The sequence below is a fragment of the Myodes glareolus genome, chromosome 6, assembly GCF_982192425.1.
Source record: "Myodes glareolus chromosome 6, mMyoGla1.1, whole genome shotgun sequence".
Lineage (NCBI taxonomy): Eukaryota > Metazoa > Chordata > Mammalia > Rodentia > Cricetidae > Myodes > Myodes glareolus.
In genome coordinates, this window is record NC_142031.1 from 114,293,135 (window position 1) to 114,317,232 (window position 24,098).

Consider the following 24,098-nt stretch of genomic DNA (forward strand, 5'->3'; position numbering starts at 1 on the left):
AATGACAATCAGACCGAGATAGAAACCAGGGAAACATCACCCTTCACAACAGCCACAAATAATACGAAATATCTTGGGGTAACTCTAATCAAGCAAATAAAAGACATCTATGATAAAAACTTTAAGACACAGAAGATGGAAAGATCTGCCAAGGCTCATGGACAGGTAAGATTAATGTAGGAAAAATGGCCATCCTACCAAAAGTAGTCTACAAAAGTAAATAGTTCCCTGATTCTAGATATGTACAGTTGGGTCAAAGCCTTCAAATAAAATCAAAAAATTTTAAGTTATGACAAGTGTAGACGAATTTCAATAACTATCCATCAGCATAAAGGTATTCTTAGACATGACCCCCCTCCCCCCCCCAAAAAAAAAAACAAAGGCAACTAAAAAATTGACAAATAAGATTTCAAGCAAAAAACACAGGCGACTAAAACAAAAATTGACAAATAAAATTTCAAACAAAGAAACACTGTTGTGTGATATTTTAATCGTGTTCTGACAAAGTTTGCTTGGAGTCCGAGGGCAAAGCTAGCCACCAGCCAACCACAATTAACCACAGAGGTTTGGAGGACTACAGACAGAACAGGAAGTAGTAAGACAGGGTGGAGAGGAAACTCGGCCCCTTTTGGAGAAAGGTTGGAGGGGATGACGGCTTCTCTACTTCTCTGATTCTTCAGATTCTTCCCCCATATCTGATGCCTGAATTTTTATTGATAAAGAATAATTAGACTAACACTTCAAACATCTGTCCAACAAAGGAAATAATCAACAAAACAAACAACCTGAAGAATGGGAAGTAACATACAAATTAATCACTAACAAGTGATAAACTTCCAACGTATGTAAGGAACTCAACTCAAAAGCAGAGAAAGAAGAGGGTGAGGTATGAGGTACAAAGAGCATCCAAGAAAATATCACAGAAATGAAAACCAAAATCACAAGATGTCATCTCATCCTCCTTCAAGTAATTATTTTAAAAAATAATAATAAAGACAAAAATGACTACTGGTAAGATAAAGGATTGGCCTCATCTTATACACCAATGGTGAGAATGAAAATTAGCTCAGTTATGAGATGGAAAAATGGCTCGGCCATTAAGAACACTGGTGCTCTTCAGGGGACTAGGAATCAATACCCAGCACCCACAGGTAGGCTCACAACCAACTTTTACTCCAGTTCCAGGAAATCCAACACCTTTTGACGCCCGGGGGCACCAGGCATGTACAAGGTGCACTTACATACATGCAGGCAAAAACTCACACATATAAAATAAAAATAAATCTTTCTGGAAACTAGTTCAGTCATGGAATGTTCTGGGAAGGGGATGGGAGAGAAGAGGGGAGGGAAAGTCAAGGGCCAGGTGGTGGTGATGCATGCCTTTAATCCCAGCATTCAGGAGGCAGAGTTGGGCAGATCTCTGATCTCTGTGAGTTCCAGGTCAACCAAAACTACACAGAGAAACCTTGTGTCAAAAAAACAGAATAGGAAAGGAAGGGAGGTGCCATATGCCTATAGTTTCAACACTTGGGAGGAGACACTAAAAATCACCTGACTCCTTTAAGAATTGCCTAGCAAAATCCTGCATCCCAAACAATAAATAAATACATGAACCAACCTAATTATAAATAGACCAACCATATAACCCAGCAATCCCACTATTGGTTCTATATTCAAATGAAATCAGTACATAGAAAAGGTATCTGTATTGGTATGTTAATAATATCCACAAACAGCCAAACACAAATCAGCCAAAGAGTCAATGAATGAACAGATGAAAAATGTGTACATATTAAAGGAATATTATGCAATTAAGAATAAAAATGAGGAGCTGGAGAGAAGTTTCAGAGGTTAAAAGAACAGGCTGTTCTTGCAGATATACAACAGGTCACAACCATCTCTAACTCCAGTTCCAGGAAATCCAATACCCTCGCTGGACTCCATAGGTACTGCACTGGTACCCAAACATGTACACAGGCAAAACACCTGTACACATAAAATAAAATCTTTTTTCAATAAAATTAAATTAGTCAGGCATGATACTATGCATGGCTGTACCCAGATCTCAAGATGGGAAGGCAAAGGGATCACAAGTTTGAGGCAACCCTTGGCTTTATAGTGATTTTAAGCTAACCTATACAGATCTAGACCATGTCAGGGGGTGGGGTGGGGATTATTCCATCTACAGAAATGTGGAAGTGGACAATACCCTATGAACAAGTCAAAAACAGAAAAACAAACATTACATCTCATTTTAATACAGAAGTTAAAAGTCTCAAAAAAACAAACACCAAACAAACAATAGAATCATGGTTACCAGAGCTTGGGAAGGACAAATAGAAGGAGGGAGGGATAATATGTATATGAGTAGATGCAGATGCGCAGAAAGACTAACTTCTTCCAGACATGGTAACACATAACTTTAATCACAGCACTCAAGAAACGGGCAGGTGGACCCCTGGGTTTAAGGCTACACAGAGTTTCAAGCCTGTATCAAATAAAAAAGTAAATAAGTAAGCTAGCTTGCTAACTATTTAGAGGTAAGCTTCAATTGGTATCAACTCACATTTATAAGTATGTATATACTATCTCTTCTGATAGTTAATGTCTTACCAAACAAGACAAAGACCAACATAAGTATTTTTCAACTGAAACAACTGTGATATGCATGCTTACAACCTATGGGTTCCTCTCCCCGTAATACTATTTTCCTTAGCTGAAAAAGCCTGGAAGTACCCAGAAAGTTGCTGAATTTCTATCTAGGGGCAGGAAAGATTAAAGATGGTCCTCAAAAATATTTTTTCAAAGAGCAATGAGTTCAGCAGCATTCTGAGAAAGTACTTAAGACACAGGATTAGAAACAAAGTATGTGGACAGAGAAACAAACAGGAGAACACACTTGATAAAGGGTGTGAAATTTCCCCCCCCCACACACACACACTAGAATAATAAAAGAATGAAAACTAAAATGAAGCACTAGAAGCTTGAAAGGAGGTGGTGGTGAGTGAAATAATCATCCTCAATTACTGGGAAAGAAATTTCTAGGTGTAGTAAAAGGAGATCTCACTTGAGATCTGAGGTCACAACTTTAAAGCCAATCAACAAATGATCTATCTGTGTCCTACACCCGTGATCAGTTAAAAAATGCAAAACATGGGTTTGGTGGAAGAGTTTAAAGTGCATCAAGAAAATGACAATAGCCATGAGTAGTGGTGCACGCCTTTGATCCTAACCCTCAGGAGGCAGAGGCAGGTGGATCTCTTTAAAGAGATGGAGGCCAGAGCAGTACAGAAAGTGAACTCCAAGTTAGCCATGGTTAAATAATGTCAAAAAAGAAAAGAAAAGACAAGACAAGACAAGACTACAAAGACTTGGAGCCCGTTAATAGGATCACTGGACTTTAGGTTTGAATACGTGAAAAACTGTGTGGTATATATTTTAATACAAAAAAAAAAGTGTGGAAAAAAGAAAAAAAAAGAAGTAGCACCTAAAGTCTAACCTGAGACGTTGAAAATGAGTCACAATTGTCCCAAAAACTGGCACAATGACAAAGAGGGAAAACTTCAGGGAAAAAAAATCAGGAAGTCAAAAAGTCAAGGTATTAAACAGATCATCAAAAATTACAAGGAAAAAAAACAGAATAACATAGAAATGGTGCAAAATCTTCATTCAGTAAGATAATACCCAAAAAGAATACTGATGGGCACATTAAGAAGATTAATGGATGACACTGTTTTAATGTAATTTATAAAATAATCATGTTGAAAATGTCATTTAAAAAATTTTTTAACAAGTTGGGCATGGTGGCGCATGCCTTTAATCACAGCACTACAGAGGCAGAGGCAGGTGGGTCTCTGAGTTCAAGGCCAGCCTGGTCTACAGAACAAGATCCAGGATAGCCAAAAGTACACAGAGAAATCCTATCTCGAAAATAAAAAGAAAGGAAGGGAGGGAGAGAGGGAGGAAAAGAAGGAAGAGAAAGGAAAAGATTCTGAATCCCCAATCTTCACTTTGTCACTCTAACTAATGAAACACAACAAAGGCGCAGGCTTTTAATCCCAGCACTCAGGAGGCAGAAGAAGCAGGTGGATCTCTCTGAGTTCGAGACCAGACTGGTCTACAAGAGCAAGTTCCAGGATAGGTTCCAAAGTTACAGAGAAACCCTGTCTCAAAAAAAAAAAAAAGCAGAAAGGAAAAGGTACTACATAGTACATAGTATACAAAGGCTTTCCAAGAACTCTACACTTACATCAAAAGAAATAATCATAAGGGCTGAGTAGTGGTGACACACAGCTTTTAATCTCAACGTTGACTCAGGAGGCAGAGGCAGGCAGATCTCTGAGTTTGAGGCCAGCTACAAAGCTAGTTCAAGGAAAGCCAAGACTACACAGAGAAACCCTGTCTCAAAGAAAATAAAGTTTTTCTAGAACATATCCTAAAAGGTAAAGCGAGTGCTCATGAGAGACAGCTCACAACTGCCTTTCATTCCAGTTCCAGGGAATCCAGCTTCCAACTTACTTGGGTACCCTGTATGCACACAGTGCATAGATAGATAGATAGATAGATAGATAGATAGATAGATAGATAGATAGATGGATGGATGGATGGATGGATGGATGGATGGATGGATGGATGGATGGATGGACGGACGGACGGACGGACGGACAGACAGACAACTATTATTTTTAGGAAAAAATGAAGCACTTTAATTTTTTTTTCTAAGTAACTTTATGAGATTCTATAAACATCAGGGTGATACCCATCATGATGAACAACAAGGAGAGCAAACACTGCCCGGATGCTATCCAAGTGTATAAAACACTGCCAGAGAGAATATCTCATGCAGACATCTTCTACTCATACCATGAATTCCATAACTTATTAAATTACTAACTTAAGATTTTGGATATTATTTTTGGTATCTTACTTGTCCACTCTTGCAAGTATGTAAAGTCGAGTACAGCAAAAACTAATGGTTTAACCCAGGACTTTATACTACCACTTGCTAATGAAACATTCTTCCTCCATATTCATACTAACAAAATAAGCTTTGAATAAATACTTGATGGTTCATAAGTCAGAAATCTACTATGACCTGTCACACTAAAGGCATAGGAGTTTCTTTCAGAAAGTTGGAGTTTTGCTTTCATAAAAGACATTCATATACACAAAATCATTCAAACTAAATAAGGATTCAAAGGGAAAACTAAGAAAGAGACCTGTTTTTTCACTCTATCAGTAGACATCAAAACAGATGGAAGACTTAAGAGTTTTGTGTACAGGTAAATGTTAACACACAATATTTGTATACAAATGGTATGGGCAGTGTATAAACAAGTACAAATTATTGTGTACTTTCGTCAAAACTCTCATTAAGATCCAGTACCTGTTTCCACAATATTTTCTGCTTCTGTTGTCTCCAGTCCATCCATGCTGTCCTCATCTTCCACTGTAGATTTTCCTCTACTTCGAGGCCTACATCAAAAAAAGAAAATAATAATAATAATAATAATAACAACAACAACAACTCATAAAATTAAATACTAAAATTTTTGTTTAGTTGTCTTTTGACACCTGATTGTCCTCTCTCATCTTCCTAATTACTAAAATGTATAGTAGGCACCACCACACCCAATCAATGTTAACTTTTTTGTTTGTTTGTTTGTTTGTTTTGTTTTGTTTGATTTTTGAGACAGGGCTTCTCTGTGTAGCTTTGGTGCCTGTTCTGGAACTAGCTCTTGTAGACCTGGCTGGGCGCGAACTCACAAAGATCCACCTACTTCTGCCTTTTAAGGCTCACACTTAAGCACTTAAATATAAAGCACACTTGAAAATTATAACAAATAAAATTTAAGCTTTCTCCAGCATGACAGTGCATCAAGTAATAAAGTATTTTTTTCCTTAAAGCCTAAATGTGAGGACAGAACCAAGTCAATAAATATCTTAAGCTTAGAAGTACTGATTCCGGATTTTGCGCTCTTTGAACTACCTTTCCAAGACCTTTTCTGTATCCATTAGCGGTTTTTAAATTCCTAACAAGCTCTTTACAAAGTCCAGGCTTTAAAAAAAAAAAGTTATATTCTACACTTAGTGAAATTTAAATTTTACTAAAAGCTCAAGTAATTGGGCCAGAAGATGATTCGGTGAGTAAAGGTGCTTGTCTCCAACCTTGATAGCCTAAATTGTGGCACCTACATGGTGAAAGGAGTAAACAAACCCCTGCAAATTGTTTTGACCTCCATTAAGTGCTCCATGATTCATACAGGTATACATGCACATAGAAACACAGAACTAAGTCAACTATAATAAAAGGTTAAGTAAATTTAAAAGGGAAAAACAAAACTAAACAAACAACAACAGTTTATGTAAGTGACCAGGCCTGCTAGTTCATACCTTTAACCCCAGCCCTCAGTTGGATCTCTAACTAACTAACAGAGTTTGAGGTCGGCCTGCACTACCTATACAAGCTACAAGTCAGCTAGGGTTAGGAATGTTACCCAATCTCAATTATCAGTATAATGCTCCAGGACAGAAGATTAAAACAGGCTATACAATTCAGTGGTAGAGAACTAAGCTAACATGTACAAGGCCCTGCCTGGGTTCAATAACCAACAGAAAAATAATTAAAGTGAACTCTGAAAGAGCTGCTCAATGGACATCTTGTTCATTAACTGCAACAGACAACACAGTTTTATTGTTTATAATTCGCAACCAAAAGCTGACAGTTCATTGATGTATGTATGTGTGTATGTATGTGTGTGTGTGTGTGTGTGTGTGTGTGTGTGTGTATGGTTATATGAAGAGCACTCTCTTGAGGCATATTTAGTGGCCCTTGTTCAATGGTGGGTCTCAATAGTGGAAGTGGCTGTCCCCCAGGAAATATCTGAAATATTGCTTCAATATGGTGTGGAGAAACTTCCCCCTCCTAGCCAGTAGAGTCTGGGTGGTACAGTAAAACACCCTATAATGCAGAAAAGGACCCCTGCCAAGAAATCAGCTGGCTCAAAATGTTACCAGTTTAGAAAATAGGGTTCTATTTCTTTCTCTATCTACAGAAAATACTAATGAATATATGAGTTCTACTTTCCTCCTCTATTTTTATGATAGAGACTATAAAATATTTAGACATGTGAACTGGCAAGGTAGCTCAGCAGATAAGAGTGTTTCATGCTCTTCTAGGACCTGAGTTCAGTTCCCAGCACCCATATCAGGCATCTCAAAACTGCCTGTTAACTCTAGCTCCACACTAGATGCTCTCTTCTGGTTTCTGTGGCTGGCTACCCATGGTATATACACACAGACCCATACACACACATACACACACACACACACACACAAACTTTCTTAATATCAAGAAATATATAATCCTATTGCTTTTTTTTTAAATGCCAAGTGGGACTAGACATTCCATGATTGATTGATTGATTGATTGATTTTGGTGGTTTTTCAAGACAGGGTTTCTCTAGCTGTCCTGGAACTAGCTCTGTAGACCAGTCTGGCCTCAAACTCATAGAGATGCGCCTGCCTCTGCCTCCCAAGTGCTGGGACTAAAGGCCAGCTCCATGAATCTTAAGATTCGGTTAAAGAAATGATATCCTGGCATTTGGAGCTAAAAACTTTAAATGACATTTGATTGGTCCTATTGAACTCGTTATGGTAATAAAATACATTTTGCCAGTTCTTTGCATGCAGTTATCTCACACAGAAATGCTTCCATTCTATTCCTAGTACAATCACCTGAAACATTTCCCTACTTGGCATCTCTTGCATGGAGTACCTATATCTGCCTCTCTTCCAAGCTATCTTACCAATTCTGCATTTTTCGATGGCCAAAAAAATTCACAAAAAGTCAGGCAAATGGCTCAGAGGCTAACAGTCATCACTGCCAAACAAGATAACCTAAGTTCAGTTGCCCACATGGTAGAAAAAAACCACCTGCCCTGCACACATGCACAATGGTACCCATGTGCCAACACAAATACTCTAAATGAGTAAATAAAATGAGAAAAAAATCCCTAAAATTATCTATAGCACAGCAAAGAAATACTGAACTCCGAGGTTTAACACTTAAGGCCTTTTAACACAAATGATGTCTAGCACTCCATCTTTCACCCCATTCATCTCTGAAAGATCCTTTCCCTCCAAAATGACTTATGAAACATACAAACACCCATTTTAGATGGAACACATGAAAATATGTTTTTAAAATTATATAGCTTCTACAATTTTCAAAATAAGTAAAGAGGTACTTTTCCTTCTGAAATGGAATCTGTAATGGCAAATGCGGTGCTTTAAATAAGAATGACAGTTGTGGCACCGGTAGGATTTGCTGAAGGAGGCACAGGCAGGAGGAGCACAAGTTTGAGACCAGTCTGGGCTAATGGCCCCCATTTGGTTCATAATTTGAATGATTAGTCACCAGAGAGTGGAACTCTTTGAAAGGACTAGGAGGTATGGCCTTGTTGGAAGAGGTGTGTCACCAGGGAGTGGGGTTTTGAGGTTTCAAAAGCCCATGCCAGGCCCAGTCTCTCTGCCTGCAGATGAGGATGTAGCTCGCAGCTACTTCTCCAGCGCCATGCATGCCACCATGCTCCCTGCCATGATAATAACGGACTAAGCCTCTGAAACTGTAAGCAAGTTCCCAAATAGATGTTTTCTTTTATAAGAGTTGTCTTGGTCATGGTGTCTCTTCACAGCAAAAGTAAACTACTATACCCGGGCTTTGTGTCTCTAGCATTGAAGGCTTGTGTCAGTACACTAAAAATATATTATAGAAATTAAGAACAGAGGGGCTGGAGAGATGGCTCAGAGGTTAAGAGCATTGCCTGCTCTTCCAAAGGTCCTGAGTTCAATTCCCAGCAATCACATGGTGGCTCACAACCATCTGTAATGGGGTCTGGTGCCCTCTTCTGGCATGCAGGCAGACACACAGACAGAATACTGCATACATAATAAATAAGTAAATATTTTTAAAAAAAAAAGAAATTAAGAACAGAAATTGTTATGATTTTTCTTTAATGATATTTGTCATTATTAGAAGTCATAGAGGAGCTGGAGAGATAGCTCAATGTTTAAGAGCACTGACTGCTCTTCCAAGGACCCAGATTCAATTCCTAATATCCACATGGCAGTTCACAACTGTCTGTAACTCTAGTTACACCCTCACAAAGAAACACATGCAGGCAATGCACATAAAATAAATAAATAATTTTAAAAAAAGGTCATCAGAATGCATGTAACCTTTGACCCAGGGTAGGAAGATGAGACTTTATCATGAATAAACAAAAAAGTTGAGCCCAGAGCTGGCTCCAGAAATCCTTCGCTGACGAACTTTGCTGTCATCTGGGCCCAGATTCAGCACTCTGAGTTGGTCCCACACATCTACTCCATCTCTGAGCTGCTGGAGCATGCAGACCCAGATGTCACCACTTGAATGGGGCCAGTTCAGGCTTGACAACCCAGATTTCCCCCCACCTCCTGCTAGGAGCTGCAGTGGTTGCAGCCTGCACTGCTTGTCCTGCTGAGGGATGAAGAAGCTGATAGGAAGGTAGGTAGTGCCTGCAGGCTACAAGCACAAAGGTAAAACCCAGAGAGCCTGAAGAGCCTAGGGGAGACCAATATCAAAGGCAGGAAGGTGTGCGGCAGCATAGAGCTCTAAAGAAACCTGCCCCCAGATGGCATGCCTGGCCTCAGGATCACCCTGACTTTGGGAAACAGAAGGATATCTGAGAGAAGTCCCAACAATGATCCATTATTTGTGGTGCATCAGAAACCAGAGACCTCTGCAGTCTCATCTCTTGACTCTTACCAGGCTTGCTAAACTCTTGGCAAATTGTATTCCTTCTATTACAAACTCACTCACTTGGTGCAGCTTTTACACAAGCTCCTCCCTCTGCCTGCAAAGTAACCTCTACCTCCTCTAGTAACCTCTCAACAATCAAACAGGTACAGAGCAAACCCATAATGCTTTTTTGACCTGTCTTAGCCTAGTGGTTCTGCTACAAGCTCCCTACATGTACAGGCACCTTCACACTGCACTGAACTTTCACTAGCCAGTGATACCTTAAAAGGAATCATAGCATTTTTTTTTGTGCTTCCAATATTTTCCTGCACAGAGACTAAAAATAAGAATAAAAAAACTATCACTGCTGGGAAATGCTAATGAACACACTGTTATATTAAAATTAAGTGAAATCAAAGAAAGAAAAAGAACTAAGCCTATATCCTGCCTTTCCTGTAAGAATAGTTAGAGAGCTGGAGAGATGGCTCAGCAGTTAAGAGCATTGCCTGCTCTTCCAAAGGTCCTGAGTTCAATTCCCAGCAACCACATAGTGGCTCATAGCCAGAGGTCTGGTGCCCTCTTCTGGCCTGCAGGCATCTATACATGTATGCAGAACACTGCATATATAATAAATCTTTAAAAACAAAACAAAATTAAATTAATGTGTATGTATATGTGCCTGCTTGTTTCTATGTATACCACATGTGTTGGTCCCACAGAGACCAGAGAGTAACTAGAGTTACAGGTGGTTCTGAGTTGTCTGATGTGATTCTGGGAATCAAACACAGATCTTCTGCAAGAACAAGTACCCTTAACTATGAGCCATTTCTCTAGCTCTAAATTTGATAGAATCCTTACACACACACACACACACACACACACACACACACACACACACACACACACCCTGGTTTTCTCTGTGTGACAGCCTTGGCTGTCCTGGAACAGGTTATCCTCAAACTCACAGAGATTCACCTGCCTTTGCCTCCCTGTCCCATGGGATTAAAGCCATGCACTGACACACCCAGCTGATAGAATACTTTTTATAAGTAGCCCTTCTGTCTCCCTTTTAGTTGGCTTGTTTGGAAATAGGGTCTTACTATGTTGCTCAGGCTTGCTCTGTATCCTGGGTTCAAGTGGTCCTCCTACCTCAGTTTTCTGGGTGTACCAGGCCTGACTACCTAGTATCTCCTGTTGATTGTCTAACTTTTCTTTTTTTCTTTTCTAAATATTTATTTATTATGTATACAATATTCTGTCTACATGTATGCCTGCAGGCCAGAAGAGGGCACCAGATCTCATTACAGATGGTTATGAGTCACCATGTGGTTGCTGGGAATTGAACTCAGGACCTTTGGAAGAGCAGCTAGAGTTCTTAATCTCTGAGCCATCTCTCCAGCATATTTATTTTATGTGTATGAGCATCTGCTTGAGTGTATGTCTGTGAATCACATGTGTGTTATACCTATCAAGGCCAAAAAAGGATGTTGGATCCCCTGGAACTAGAGTTACCATGTTGTGAGCTACCATGCAAGTGCTGGGAACTGAACCTGAGTCCTCTGCAAAAGCACCAAATGCTCTTAACCATTGAGCCATCTCTTTAGCCCACACATATTTTTTTTATTCTAATTTAATTTTTTAGGTATGAAGTTGGAATCAGGACTTTTAAAAACCCTTCATTTTTTTTTTTCTTCAAGACAGGGTTTTTCTGTAGCTTGAGTGGGTCTTGGAGCTCTGTCTCCTGAGTGCTGAGATCAAAGGTGTGAGCTACCACTGTCTGGTTTTAAAAAACCTTACCTTTCAAGATTACATTTTCAAATACTTACAAATGAAATAATACTATGCCTGAAACTTGGTTCAAAGTAACACAAGAACACAAGAGTATAAATGAAATAAGGCTGAGTTTATTTTTTAAGGAAACAGAGAAGGCAAAGACTGGAGTTAGATGGGTGTGGAAGTGGGGAGGATCTGGGAGGAGAAACCATGATCAGAATTTACTGTTTGAATTTTCAATTAAAAAATATTAAATAGACATCTACAACTACTGAGCACTGTCTATGCCTCCAGCTCACCACCAATTACTAAAAAAATGATGTAAGATGAAGCAAGATACCTAAAATGTGACAGCTGTTTAACTGAATGGCTATTCATTGTAGTTTCTATTACCTATAAAAATCTCTGTTTAAAAAATAATTCACTTTTTCAAAATATATTTTCTAAAGAAATAATAAATGCAATTAGGCTGATGTGTGTTGCTGTTTTAGGTAAGTGATGACAGGGATGTGTCTTAGAAGAATGCTGGCCTAGCATTCATGAAATCCTGAATTTGAGCTACATATAAAACCAGGCAAGTGCCAGGTAGTGGTGGTGCACGCCTTTAATCCCAGCACTATGGGAGGCAGAGGCGGGTAGATCTCTGTGAGATCGAAGCCAGCCTGGTCTACAAGAGCTAGTTCCAGGACAGTATCCAAAACTACAGAGAAACCCTACGTCGAAAAAACAAATAAACAAATAAACAAACAAACCAGGCATGTTATAACATATCTATAATCCCAGCTCTTATGCAATAAGATACATTTCAAGGTCATCCTCCATAGCATATTTAGGACTTTAGAATTTGGGGAGAACTCCTGAGTGGTTGTAGGGACCAAATCCAAACTGAAACATTAAATTATTCTTCGACAGTCTCAGAGATTAGTTCTAGAAGATTTTCCTATACCAAAAGCCTCAAATAGTCCCTCATAAATATGGTCTGATATTTGCATATAACCTTTGCCCTTACAGTTAGTGTCATTTTCTTGACATGAGATCTGATATTTGCATGTAATCTTCGCTCTTGAAGTTCATGTGTCATGTTCTTGGCATGGGATCTGGATATGTTGCTCAAACTGATCTTGAACTCTAGCTAAAAGTGTTCCAGCACCTTAACCTGCAAAGTAGTTGGGACTACAAGCATATGCTACTGCTACCTGCATCATCATTAGAGTCCTTAAACACCTAATCGGATACAAATGCAATGCAAAGAGATGTTATAGTATATTGTCTAGGGGAAAATTACAGGGAAAAAATTTTCTCATGTTTGTTAAAAAATGCAATTTTTAATTGTCCATGTCTGGTCTATGGTTGTGAATCCCTAGGCACAGAATCTATGAATACAAGGTGCCTAATTTACTTTAAATGTTAGCAATTTTGTATTATGTTTACCATAACTTCCTCAAGATCTATTAACATGGCATTTTTTTAAAAAGCTGCTGTTTCATTATGATGTAATCGCATAACACAAGCTGTTCTCCTGCCTCTGCTTCTTAAGTGTTAGTATTAGAGGCATATACATTAGGGGCATAAATATGTACACCTGCATGTGCCTGTGGATGGCTGTGAGCCACCACGTGGGTGCCAGTAACTGAACTAAGTAAGAATATAAGTGTTCTTAACTGGTGAAGCATCTCTTGAGCCCCTGATTTTACATTCTTAGTCATTTATTTTGTGTGATGGCATGCAGAGGTCTAAAAACAAACTGAGTTAGTCTACTTCCACCATGTATGTCGACAAGCATGGTATCATGCACCTTTACACAATGAACCATCTTACTAGCTACACATGCCCAATTTTATGCAGGAATCGAACACAGAGCAAAATTTCTACCAACTGAGCTACATCACCATCCCTAACAACAGTATTCTAATATAAGTATTAGGATCATGGGCAAGCGCTCAATATAACAAATTGTTTTTTAAATGTCTACTGTTTATACTCCTTGAAGTATTTTTCTGATGGTTTGAAAAACTGAAAATGAAAATAAAGTAAAATTGGAAAAATTATTAGGTATAACAATTTTAAGGCCTTAAACTATATAACTATTGAATGAATGGAATGATGGAGATGACGTGAAAGCAAATTTGTATTTTCAAAAATATCTACCTGGCATTAATATAAGATATAAACAGAAGAATATTGCAGAGATTTGGGTGTTGACAGGTAAAAGAGGAATAAATTCTTAAGTTCAACAGGTTTGAGGATGATCAAGAGACCACAGATTATTTTTTTTACAAATGTCATCAGAAATAGGATTAATGAGTTAATAGGGAGAAAACAAAAATGTGTCCAGTTTCTGTACGATTAGAGGAATCTGAAGGAGAAACCAGATGACCAAAGATCCACTTTTGGGTCTCTGTGTATGAAAGTGCTATGTTTGCTGACGTGAAGACAGTCACTAGCTATCTGGAGTGTAGGTAGTGGGGTTGGTATTTTTAGTGGTGGTCATAAGGAAATACTAAAGGGAACTGAGAAGACAAGCCACAGAAGCCAAAAGATAAAAATTTCCTGTAAGAACTTGTGTAATGTCCACGATCACTTGTAAAAGATACCTGTGAGGAAAGTCCCCACAATTTGCAGTGCCTGAATGTGACAATCTAATATCAAACAGATTACAGAAGGTGCAGTGGTGAATTAGAAATGAGAAAGAGTAGAGCTGGGTGTGGTGGTGAATGCTTTTAATCCAGGTGGATCTCTATTAGCTTGAGGTCAACCTGGTCTACAAGCAGGCTCCAGGACAGCCAGGGTTGTCACATAGAGAACCCATCTTGAAAAACAGAAACAAACAAACAAAAAAGAGCAAAAAAAGAGAGGGGAGGAGGGGAGGAGAGATGGGATGGGGGGGGGGGGGCTTGGCGAGGCATGAATAATGGATTTGAACTGTCTAAGTTTGGTTCTGGAGATAAATATGTGTAATGACAGAGATGACGAAGGGTTCAAGAATTATGGGTCTTTGTGAGAGAATAAAACTGTGCCGGGCATAGTAGTTCATACCTGAAATCCAGCTTTTGGGAGGCAGAGATAGGTGGATCTGTTTTAAGGCCATCCTGGTCAACATAGCAAGTTTAGGACAGCCAGGGATACAAAGTGAGACTGTCTCAAAAAAAGAAGAAAAAAATAGGATTCCCCACTCCCCCAAGACAGGGTTTCTCTGTATAACAGCTCTAGCTGTCCTGGAACTAGCTCTGTAGACCAGTCTGGCCTCCAACTCACAGAGATGTGCCTGCCTCTGCCTCCCAAGTGCTGGGATTAAAGGCATTTGCCACAACTGCCCCAAAAAAATTATTTCGAAATAAGAGGTTGAGATAGTATCCAGAGCACAGGTAGATACTGCTGTCAAATAAGAAAACTCTAGTAAAGACGGGATACATCACATATGCTACTGAAACATCACATATGCTACTGAAACAAGATGATAAAGTTGTGTTTTATTAGGGTTTTTTCTTATTATTAATTTTTGAACAATCTTTTCAGTGATAGTTGGAAAATACTTCCAGTGGGAAAAATATATTCTGGAATAAAGACTATATAATTTTTGTCTCATTTTCAATCATACTTTATAGGAAAGACTGAATGGGTGAATCTGCTACTTAACCCTGAATTATTTTCAGGGTGAATATTCCTGTTAAACTAGGTATAGAAGTAGGTAGCTGTACAAGCTTGGGGCTATGATAACAAAATCTCACAAGCAGCATGGCTTCAAAGAACATACTTCTTCTGTCACACTTCTGGAAGCTGAAAGTCAAAAACAAGTCACTGACAAAGATATGGCCATCTGTAGATTCTGAAGGAAAATCTGCTCTGTGTCTTATCTCTCCTAATTTCTGGTGGGGCCAGCAATCCTTGCTGAGGCCTGTCTTATGGCTTTCTAATTTCAGTCTTTGCTTTCTTTATGTGATGGCCAACTTCCCATGTGTCAGTATCTAGATCTCCTTACGAGGCCAACCATAATTGAATTTAGGGATTGTCCTATTCTAAGGTTATCTCACTCAACCTGATTGCACTGAAGAATCTCCTTCCAATATTTCCCCAACAAGGTCACAGTTTTTCAGATTCTGGACGGATATATATATATATATATATATATATATATATATATATATATATATATATGGGTGGCTGTGGGTTTGTTTTGTTTTTCCAAGGTAGGGAGGGATCCTCTGTGCAGCCCTAGCTGTCCTGGAACTCACTTTATAGACCAAGCTGGCCTCAAATAGATCTACCTGCCTGAGTGCTAGAATTAAAGGCATGCCCCACCACTGCCTGGCATGAGGGTGGTTTTGTTTCTTCCCCCACTTATTCGACCCAGTACAGTATTTTAAGAATGTGAATAAAAGTATATAAGATTTACTTGCAGAAGTGTTCAAGTAGACATGTTAGAATTATTTTAACTCACCTTTAATCCTAGCACTTGGGAGACAGAGGCAGGCAGATCTCTGTGAGCTCCAGGCCTACCTGGTCTACAAAGCAAGTGCCAAGGCAGTAAGGGATGGTAATCAGAGAAAGACTGTCTCGAAAACCAAAAAGAAAAGAAAAGAAAAGAAAAAGAAAAGAAAAGAAAAGAAAGAAAAGAAAAGAAAAGAAAAGAAAAGAAAAGAAAAGAATTTTTAGGATTTATGTCTCTGATGAAAAGTTTTAGTAACTGTGGTGGTTGATTGTCACCTGGATGAGATTGAAAGCTGCCTAAGAGATTTCTAAAGCATATTCTTGAGGGCTTGGGGGGGGGGTCTGTTATTCAGTTTTTTGAGACAACCCATTTCCCTAGTGCTCAGACATGCACCACCATGCCCCATATGGTTTTGTTTTTAAAGGCATTTTCAGGCAGGATCAGCTGAACATGGGCAGCACTGTCCCACATTCTGGGGATCCCATGGATTAAAAGGAAAAAAGGGAAAAAAAAGAAAAGAAAAGCTCTAAAGTCAGAGCCCAAGCATCCTTTTTCTGTTTCCTGTAAGCCCTGAAGTGAGGAATCTCCTCTACCACACGCTCCCATCACCAGGTTTTGTTCAAGCACATGGGGACAAACAACTGAATTGCCTGAAGCTATGACCTAAAATAAACCTGTCTCTCTTAAGATGCCTTTCTGAAGCATTTTGTCAAAGCAATTTAACACTGAAAATTGGTATCAGAAATATGGATAGGAAATTTTTCTGAAAAAAATAGTGATTATGATGGTAGAGACATGCTTGAACTAATTTTGTAATCCTCAAATTTGTATGTCAAAATCTTAATGATCAAGCAACCCAAAATGTAACTTTATTTGGAAATAGGGCCACCTTTTAAAATGAAATGAAGTGGGCTGGAGAGATGGCTCAGAGGTTAAGAGCACTGACTGCTCTTCCAGAGGTCCTGAGTTCAATTCCCAGCAACCACATGGTGGCTCACAACCATCTATAATGAGATCTGGTGCCCTCTTCTGGCATGCAAGCATACATGGAAGGAATGTTGTATACATAATAAATAAATAAATAAATCTTTAAAAAAAAGAAATGAAATTAAAATAGTTAAGATGTAATCTGATGGGGTGGGGCTGTAGGGCAAGAAAGATGACTCAGAAGTTAAAACCATATATTGCTCTTGCAGAGGAACCGGGTTCAATTTCCAGAACCTATATAGTGGTTTACAACCATCCTTCGCCCAATTCAAGAGGAACCAACCTCTTTTTGACCTTAACAGGCACCTACACAAAGATGGCACACATGCATACAATCAGGCAAAGCTGTTAACATAGATAAAATGAATAAACCTAACCTTTGAAAACTAACAACAAAAAGATGTAGTCTGGGAGCTGGTGAAGGCACTTGTTGCCAACCTGACAACCTATCGTGGAAGGAGAAAACCAACTCTCATAAGTTGTCCTCTGACTTTTTTCAACAAAAAGACATCACAATTAAACATGAGAGCAAGACTGTGTCAGCACACAGGGAGAATACAGCTATCTGCAAGCCAAACTGAAAGGAAGGTCAAAAGAACCAACCCTTCTGGTTCCAACCTCCAAAACCATGAAGCAAAAAAAAGGGGGGGGGGCGCGGGGGGCATTATTACACCGTGATATTTTGCTACTATCACTAAGGAACTGGTGGAGGCAAAAACTACAAAGTACTTTGTTAGATACTTCCCTGGGGATTTGAGAACTAAGTTGAGAAGCATACACACCAAAATGATGAGTAACTCTCATACCGAAGGGAAAATGGTCACTATAGCAACTACAAACCACCAATCAGACTACATGAGATAGGGTATGTGGGGGGGGAGGGAAGGAGGGAGGGAGGGAGGGAGGGAGGGAGGGAGGGAGGGAGGGAGGGAGGGAGGAAGGGGGAGAGGGAGGGAGGGAGGGAGGGAGAGAGAGAGGGGAGGGAGGAGGAGGGGAGGGAGGGAGAGAGGGAGAGGGAAAGGGAGGGAGGAAGAAGGGAGGGGAGGGAGGAGGAGGGGAGGGAAGGAGGGAGGAGGAGGGGAGGGAAGGAGAGAGGGAAAGGGAAAGGGAGGGAGAAAGGGAGGGAGAGAGAGGGAGGGAGGGGGGAGAGAGAGAACATTGAACTCTCTTGGTAAGTCAGAGCATCAGACACATAAATAATTCTTCCCCATTTTCAATTAAAGAAATTCAGGCTTAGAGAAATTAAGTGGCTACGGTCAAACAGTTTGGAAGTAGAAACACTGATCAAAGTTTCCCCTCCCCCAACTCCTCTCAGATCCTTCCCACCTCCCAACCCACCAGGCTCCACTAGAATTTTAAGACTTCTCCCAAAGAAGGGAAGCGGGAAAGGAAAAGGAAAAACAAAGCACTTTGAATCTGAGATATGGTAAAGTTCTGGATTTATCATCACTTACATAAATTAATGCACTAGATTCCTGAACAGTAAGGGGATTTTAAGTGAGGCATTATGGCACACTCCTGTAATATCCGTATTAGAAAGATAAGATAGAAAGATTACTCTGAATTTAAAGCCAGTATGAGCTACATAGTGAGTTTCAGGCTAGACTAGTGAAGCCTTGTCTCACAACAACACTAAAGGGTGGAAAGAAGAGAAGGAGACTTAAAAGAAATGTCTGAAAGAGGGCCTATAGCACACAGAGAATACAAGATACACTTTACTAACAGTGAATTGTCCAGAACCTCAACTTCTTATTTAACCAGTTCCTCAGTGGACTAGTTCATACACAATTCTGCTTCATGTCTCTAGTACACACACACACACACACACACACACACACACACACACACACAGAGAGAGAGAGAGAGAGAGAGAGAGAGGAGAGAGACAGAGAGAGACAGAGAGAGAGAGAGAGAGACAGAGACAGAGAGAGAGACAGAGAGAGAGACAGAGAGAGACAGAGAAGGAAAGGGGGGAAAAGCAAACAAACAAACACATGCTAATGTCTCTCTCCCTGGCTTTCACATGGGTTCTGGAGATCTGAACTCTAGTTGTCACACTTGCCAATCAAGCATCTTAACCACTGAGGCATCTCTGCAAACCGAAACTGTAAGTTTACAAGACAAATTACAATATAAGGCTAAAGAAAATAAAAATTTAAAGTGCCTTTCATCTAGTCAATGGCAAAAACTTCATTGAAAATAAAAACAGTCTTCCTGAGTTCAAGCCCCAACATTCAGAGGCATTTATCTTTATATTCTCTCTTCACCTGGAAAAACATCCTTCTGGCAATAAATAAATAAATAAATAAATAAATAAATAAATAAAATTTAAAAAATTGGGCAAATTGATAAGAAAAGAATACATTACATATAATGCACATTAAGCAAATTTTCCTTTCAAATCTACATACAACCAACCTTTCCAATAAAAATCATTTCATAGAACTGGAGAAATGGCTCTAAGAGCAGCTGTTACCCCTTCTAGAGGACCTAAATTCAATTCCCAGCACTAGAAGAGTAGGGCAGTTCAACTACTTGTAAATACCTCCAGCTAAGGGACTACAACACCTTCTGGCTTCCACTGGCACCAGCATGAATGTGACATAAGAACGCATATAGGCAACAAATAAATAGATCTGGGGGTGAGGGTTATTCCACAAAAGGGGCATAAATAAATGAATATATTTTAGGTCTTGGGATATTGTGGCTCTAGGAATTTTATGGTATAAACTTAAATTAATTTTCGTCCTAGAAAAATGTGGTTTTACCTGGGCAGTGGTGGGGAAAGCCCTTAATCCCAGCATTCAGGAGACAGAGGCAGGCGGATCTGAGTTCAAGGCCAGCCTGGTCTACAGAGTAAGTTCCATGACAGCCAGGGCTACACAAAGAAACCCTGCGGGAGGGAGGGAGGAAAATGTTTTTAACTGCACAACTAAGAATTTAGAAGTAGTCTAACAAATATAGCAAAGTAAATACTATCAATGTAGAACAGAGCCCAGAATAGGAAGCGTCAGAGTATTTATTTCCTCAACTGAAGGCATGACCTATCACACAAATTATCACTAATGACCTAAATCTTTTGACTAAGAAACAAAGACAACTTCTTTATAAACACTCTTTTCACAAAATTTCAGCTATCTCCTCTTGGCCCCACTTCTCCATCTACAATTCACCTAGTTAGTAATTATTAGCAATCCACAACTGGTCAAAGGTGAAAATGATGAGCTAGGGACCATTTCATTACCCCCCCCCCACTTAAGTGTCTTAAAGGTATTGTGCTCAGTGTTCCACATACATGACTATTAAATGCTCTGGATTAATAAACTTGCCCAAAATGCTCCGTTCTGCTGAGTTTTATATGAATATCATCCCCTGAACAAATCATTAGAGTTCTGCAATGAAGTGAGCTAGGTCACAGCAGCTGAGTAGCAGTGGACCTGAGGTTCAAAAACAAAAGTCTGATAAGAAAGCCCACACCCAACCTTAAAAAATGCACCACCCCTCTATATCGAAGAAAGAGCAGTAAGTATAACATAGAAGCAATAAAACAAAAATCCTTTGGTACCAAATAACTTAGTTATCAGCCTTAAGAATACAGGAGGAAAAGAGGGGGTAGGGAAGAAAGGTTAACAGTAAATAACTACTGGTGAGATGAACCAAAAGAAATTAAAAAGAAAACTGGATTATCTTTAGTGCCAGAAGACAATAACATGAGGCAGGTAGAAGGGGTACACAGACACATGTTCTGTAGCTCCTATGAGATGCATAGTGAGCGTTTCATAGTGACTAGAACCAGGGTGTGGTTGTGCAAGCCTTTATCCGTACTCTGAAGGTAGGATAAGTGAATATCTGAGTTTGAGGCCAGCCTCATCTACAGAGTATTTTCCAGAACAGCCAGGGATACAAAGAGAGACCCTGTCTCAAAAAAATAGAAAAAAAAATTCAAATTATGCATTGGATTCTGCAGTTGCCTGCCCATACTTCTTTTATTTCAAATCTTAAAACTCGTCTCAGTTTAAAAACCAACTCACGAACCAAAATCAGTGTGTATCTGTAACATCCACACTCAAACAGTTGAGGCAGGAAGAATGAACAGTCCTAGGCCAGCCTAGGCTGAATAGAGAGTTCCTGTCTCAAAATATTTTAATATTATATATAAATATATATTTATGTGTATATATGTTTGTGTGCATATATTTATAAATAATATTAAAATTTTTTTGAGACAGGGACTCTGTTCAGCCTAGGCTGGCCTAGGACTGATACATACACACACACACACATAAAATCTAAGTACTTAACAACCAAGATTATTTACAAGTCACTATAGGATGGCCAACCCAACAAAAAACATATATACTATTGGTTACCCAATCACAGATCCTCCTCCCTCATACTCTGCTCCTTGTTATAGAGTCTACCTCCCATTATGAAGCTGAATGTACAAAATATTGCTTTCCCAGACCCAGATATATCTACCACATGGAAAAATGCCTAGTCATAGACAAAATGAGCAGAAAGAAAAATTTATGAAGGCTTTCAGAAAAGTTTTATATTCCAAATGAAAGAGGTGTGTGGGCAATTATCATCTTTACTGACTATGGTTGTTAATACAAATCCCCTTTTCACACCTCTATCAATCTCTCCATAAATCCTTTCAGCTGTACCTGAAAGCATGAAGAATCACTTCAACATTCACTCCTGATCCTCTCTTGCTCTAAACCCTCTCTCCTGGCTGCTACGTTTCTCTTAATAGTAAGGCTTGCTTCTCCCTTTATCCTCTCATTCTCTTCTCAACAAAGCATCTAGTATGAGCCTTATTTTTCCTCTTTTGGGGTACTGGGCATTGAACCCATGGTCCTACCTATACTAGATAAGAACTCTACATTATTGTAGGTGTCCTGGTCCTGCAATAAGCCTTTTGGGTCACTTCTCTGCTCAAAATCTCCCACAAGCATCTCTTCTCACTTAAGTGTAAAACAAAAGATCTCACAATACAAGACCCTGCATGACTTGACTCCCACCACTTTGCTAACTTGCCCTTACTCCGCTCAGCCATGGTGCCTCTTTTCAGTTCACTTCTATGAACAACTCAAGCACAAGAGCATTTTCTCACCACTGTTCCCTGTGCCTGAAATGCTAATACTCACTTACCTACCTTTTCACTTCCAACTCTCACACTGCCTTTAAGACTCAAAGTCATCTTACTGAGACCTCTCAATCAGCTTTTTACTAACCCAATACAGCCCTTCTCATCCTGTCTACTACTTTATTTTCCCCATAATACTTAATATTTCAGACATAATAAAATGTTCACGTGTGTTAATCTGTCTTCTCCTCATCCTCATTAGAATGTAAGTTCCATGAGCTTTTTTTCTCCTCTATTTCCCATACTTTTCATTATATTTTTTTAATATACTACAGGTGCTGAATAAATTAATCTAGTAACCATCAATAAGGTGAAAATAAAAGGAATGAGAAAGGGTAATATATCTAAGTTCTTGACAATTTAACATGCTACTGAATTGGACCTGTGAAGTAAATTTCTGCTTATTGAAGCCATTTTTTAACTAAGGTTTCTGACATTTGAGCACACAGAACCTAGGTAGGAATTTGCATAAAAATAAAATAAAAATAAACACAAGTTAAAAAGAATTAACTAATGGGGCTGAATAACTCAGTACTTATCTAGCTACACAAAGTCCTGAGTTTAATTTTTACCCCACCACCCAGAAAAGACTATGTTGGGAAAAGCAGCCCAGTTGGTAGCTTGGTAGCATGCTGTCTGGCGTGCATCAAGCCCTGGGTTCTGTTCCTACCCCCTGAAAAACTGGGCATGATGATACCTACTTATAATCACAGCACTCAGAAAGTGGAGGCAAAGACATGTTGACTAAGGAGACTGCTCAGTGGTTAGGAAAAGTGCTTGCCTTGTAATCATGAGGACCTGAGCTGGATTCTCAGAATGCACATTTTAAAAAGAGGACATGGGGCTAGAAAAATAACTGAATGGTTAAGGACCTGAGTTCAGTTCTCGGCACCGACATTAGGTGGTTCACAACTGTCAGTAATTCCAGTTACAGCAGATCTGAAGTTCTGGCCTCCATGGGCGCATGAATACATGCAAATGCAAACACAAACACACTATGGTGCTTACTTGTTAATACCAGCACTGGAAAGGGGGGGGGGCGGCAGGAGATCCCGTCTCTGTCCTACCCAGGGGTTCAGACATGTGCATGCATGGTTTCTATATGAAAGTAAGAGATCTGAACACAAATCCTCAGGCACTCACCAACTGAGCTATCTCTTCAGCCACTTATGTTACTGTTATTTTTGTGTGTAACAGGGCCTTTCTCTGTTGTCAGGGCCTTTCTCTGTTGTATCAGTGGTGTGGAACCCATAATCCTACTATCTCAGCATCTTTCCGTGCTGAGCTAACAAGTGTGCACTAACCACTATGCATGGTTAAGCTTTTAATTTTACACATGAAATACATAACTTACAAATAGTATATTATTCTATTACCCATATTCATTGTCAATGGCAAAGAAACAACAGTTTACTCTGACAAGTGATCACTCCACCTAACCTCTGGATATCATCTTTACATGCACTAATTTGCCCACAACAACCCAATAAGTGCTACTGTGATCCCATTTAAGGCTGAGAAAAACTTAAGTTATATGATCAGCTCCTTATCAAATGGCTACTAAGCAGCTAGACTAGGGTGTGAATCTGACTACCAATGCAACATACCACATGCAGCCCACAAACATATCATTCTGTCAAAACACACTGTTTATTCCACTTATGACTTTTTTATTAAAAATACATTTGTTTATTTGGGATAAGTGTACACGTACATACATGTCACAAAGGTGGCGGTCAGAAGAAAATGCACAAAGCCAGTTCTCTCCTACCATCTGGGTGGCAGAGGTCAACTCAACTTGTCAGGACTGACAGGGAGAAGCCACCTCAGCTTCCTGAGTCTTTGAACTGCAGGTGTGTATTCCTACATCTGGCTTATCTATAGTGTTGGAGTAGAGGGGTAGAGATTAAAGCAGGTCCTGTACACATAAGGCAAGCACTCTACTGTTGATCTACATCCATCTAACAAGTTTTGACTGT

General features: G+C 39.4%; 1 protein-coding gene across 9 annotated transcripts in view; it reads right to left on the reverse strand.

Moving 5' to 3' along the window:
- The window catches only part of Kmt2c (lysine methyltransferase 2C), a 213,338-nt gene that overhangs the window by 157,743 nt on the left and 31,497 nt on the right, over positions 1–24,098 (reverse strand). For all 9 annotated transcript variants that reach the window (XM_085691120.2, XM_085691118.2, XM_085691116.2 and 6 more), the window contains exon 2: positions 5,387–5,475. In XM_085691120.2, the coding sequence (XP_085547246.2) occupies positions 5,387–5,475 (89 nt within the window). The remainder of the gene's footprint in view (positions 1–5,386; positions 5,476–24,098) is intronic.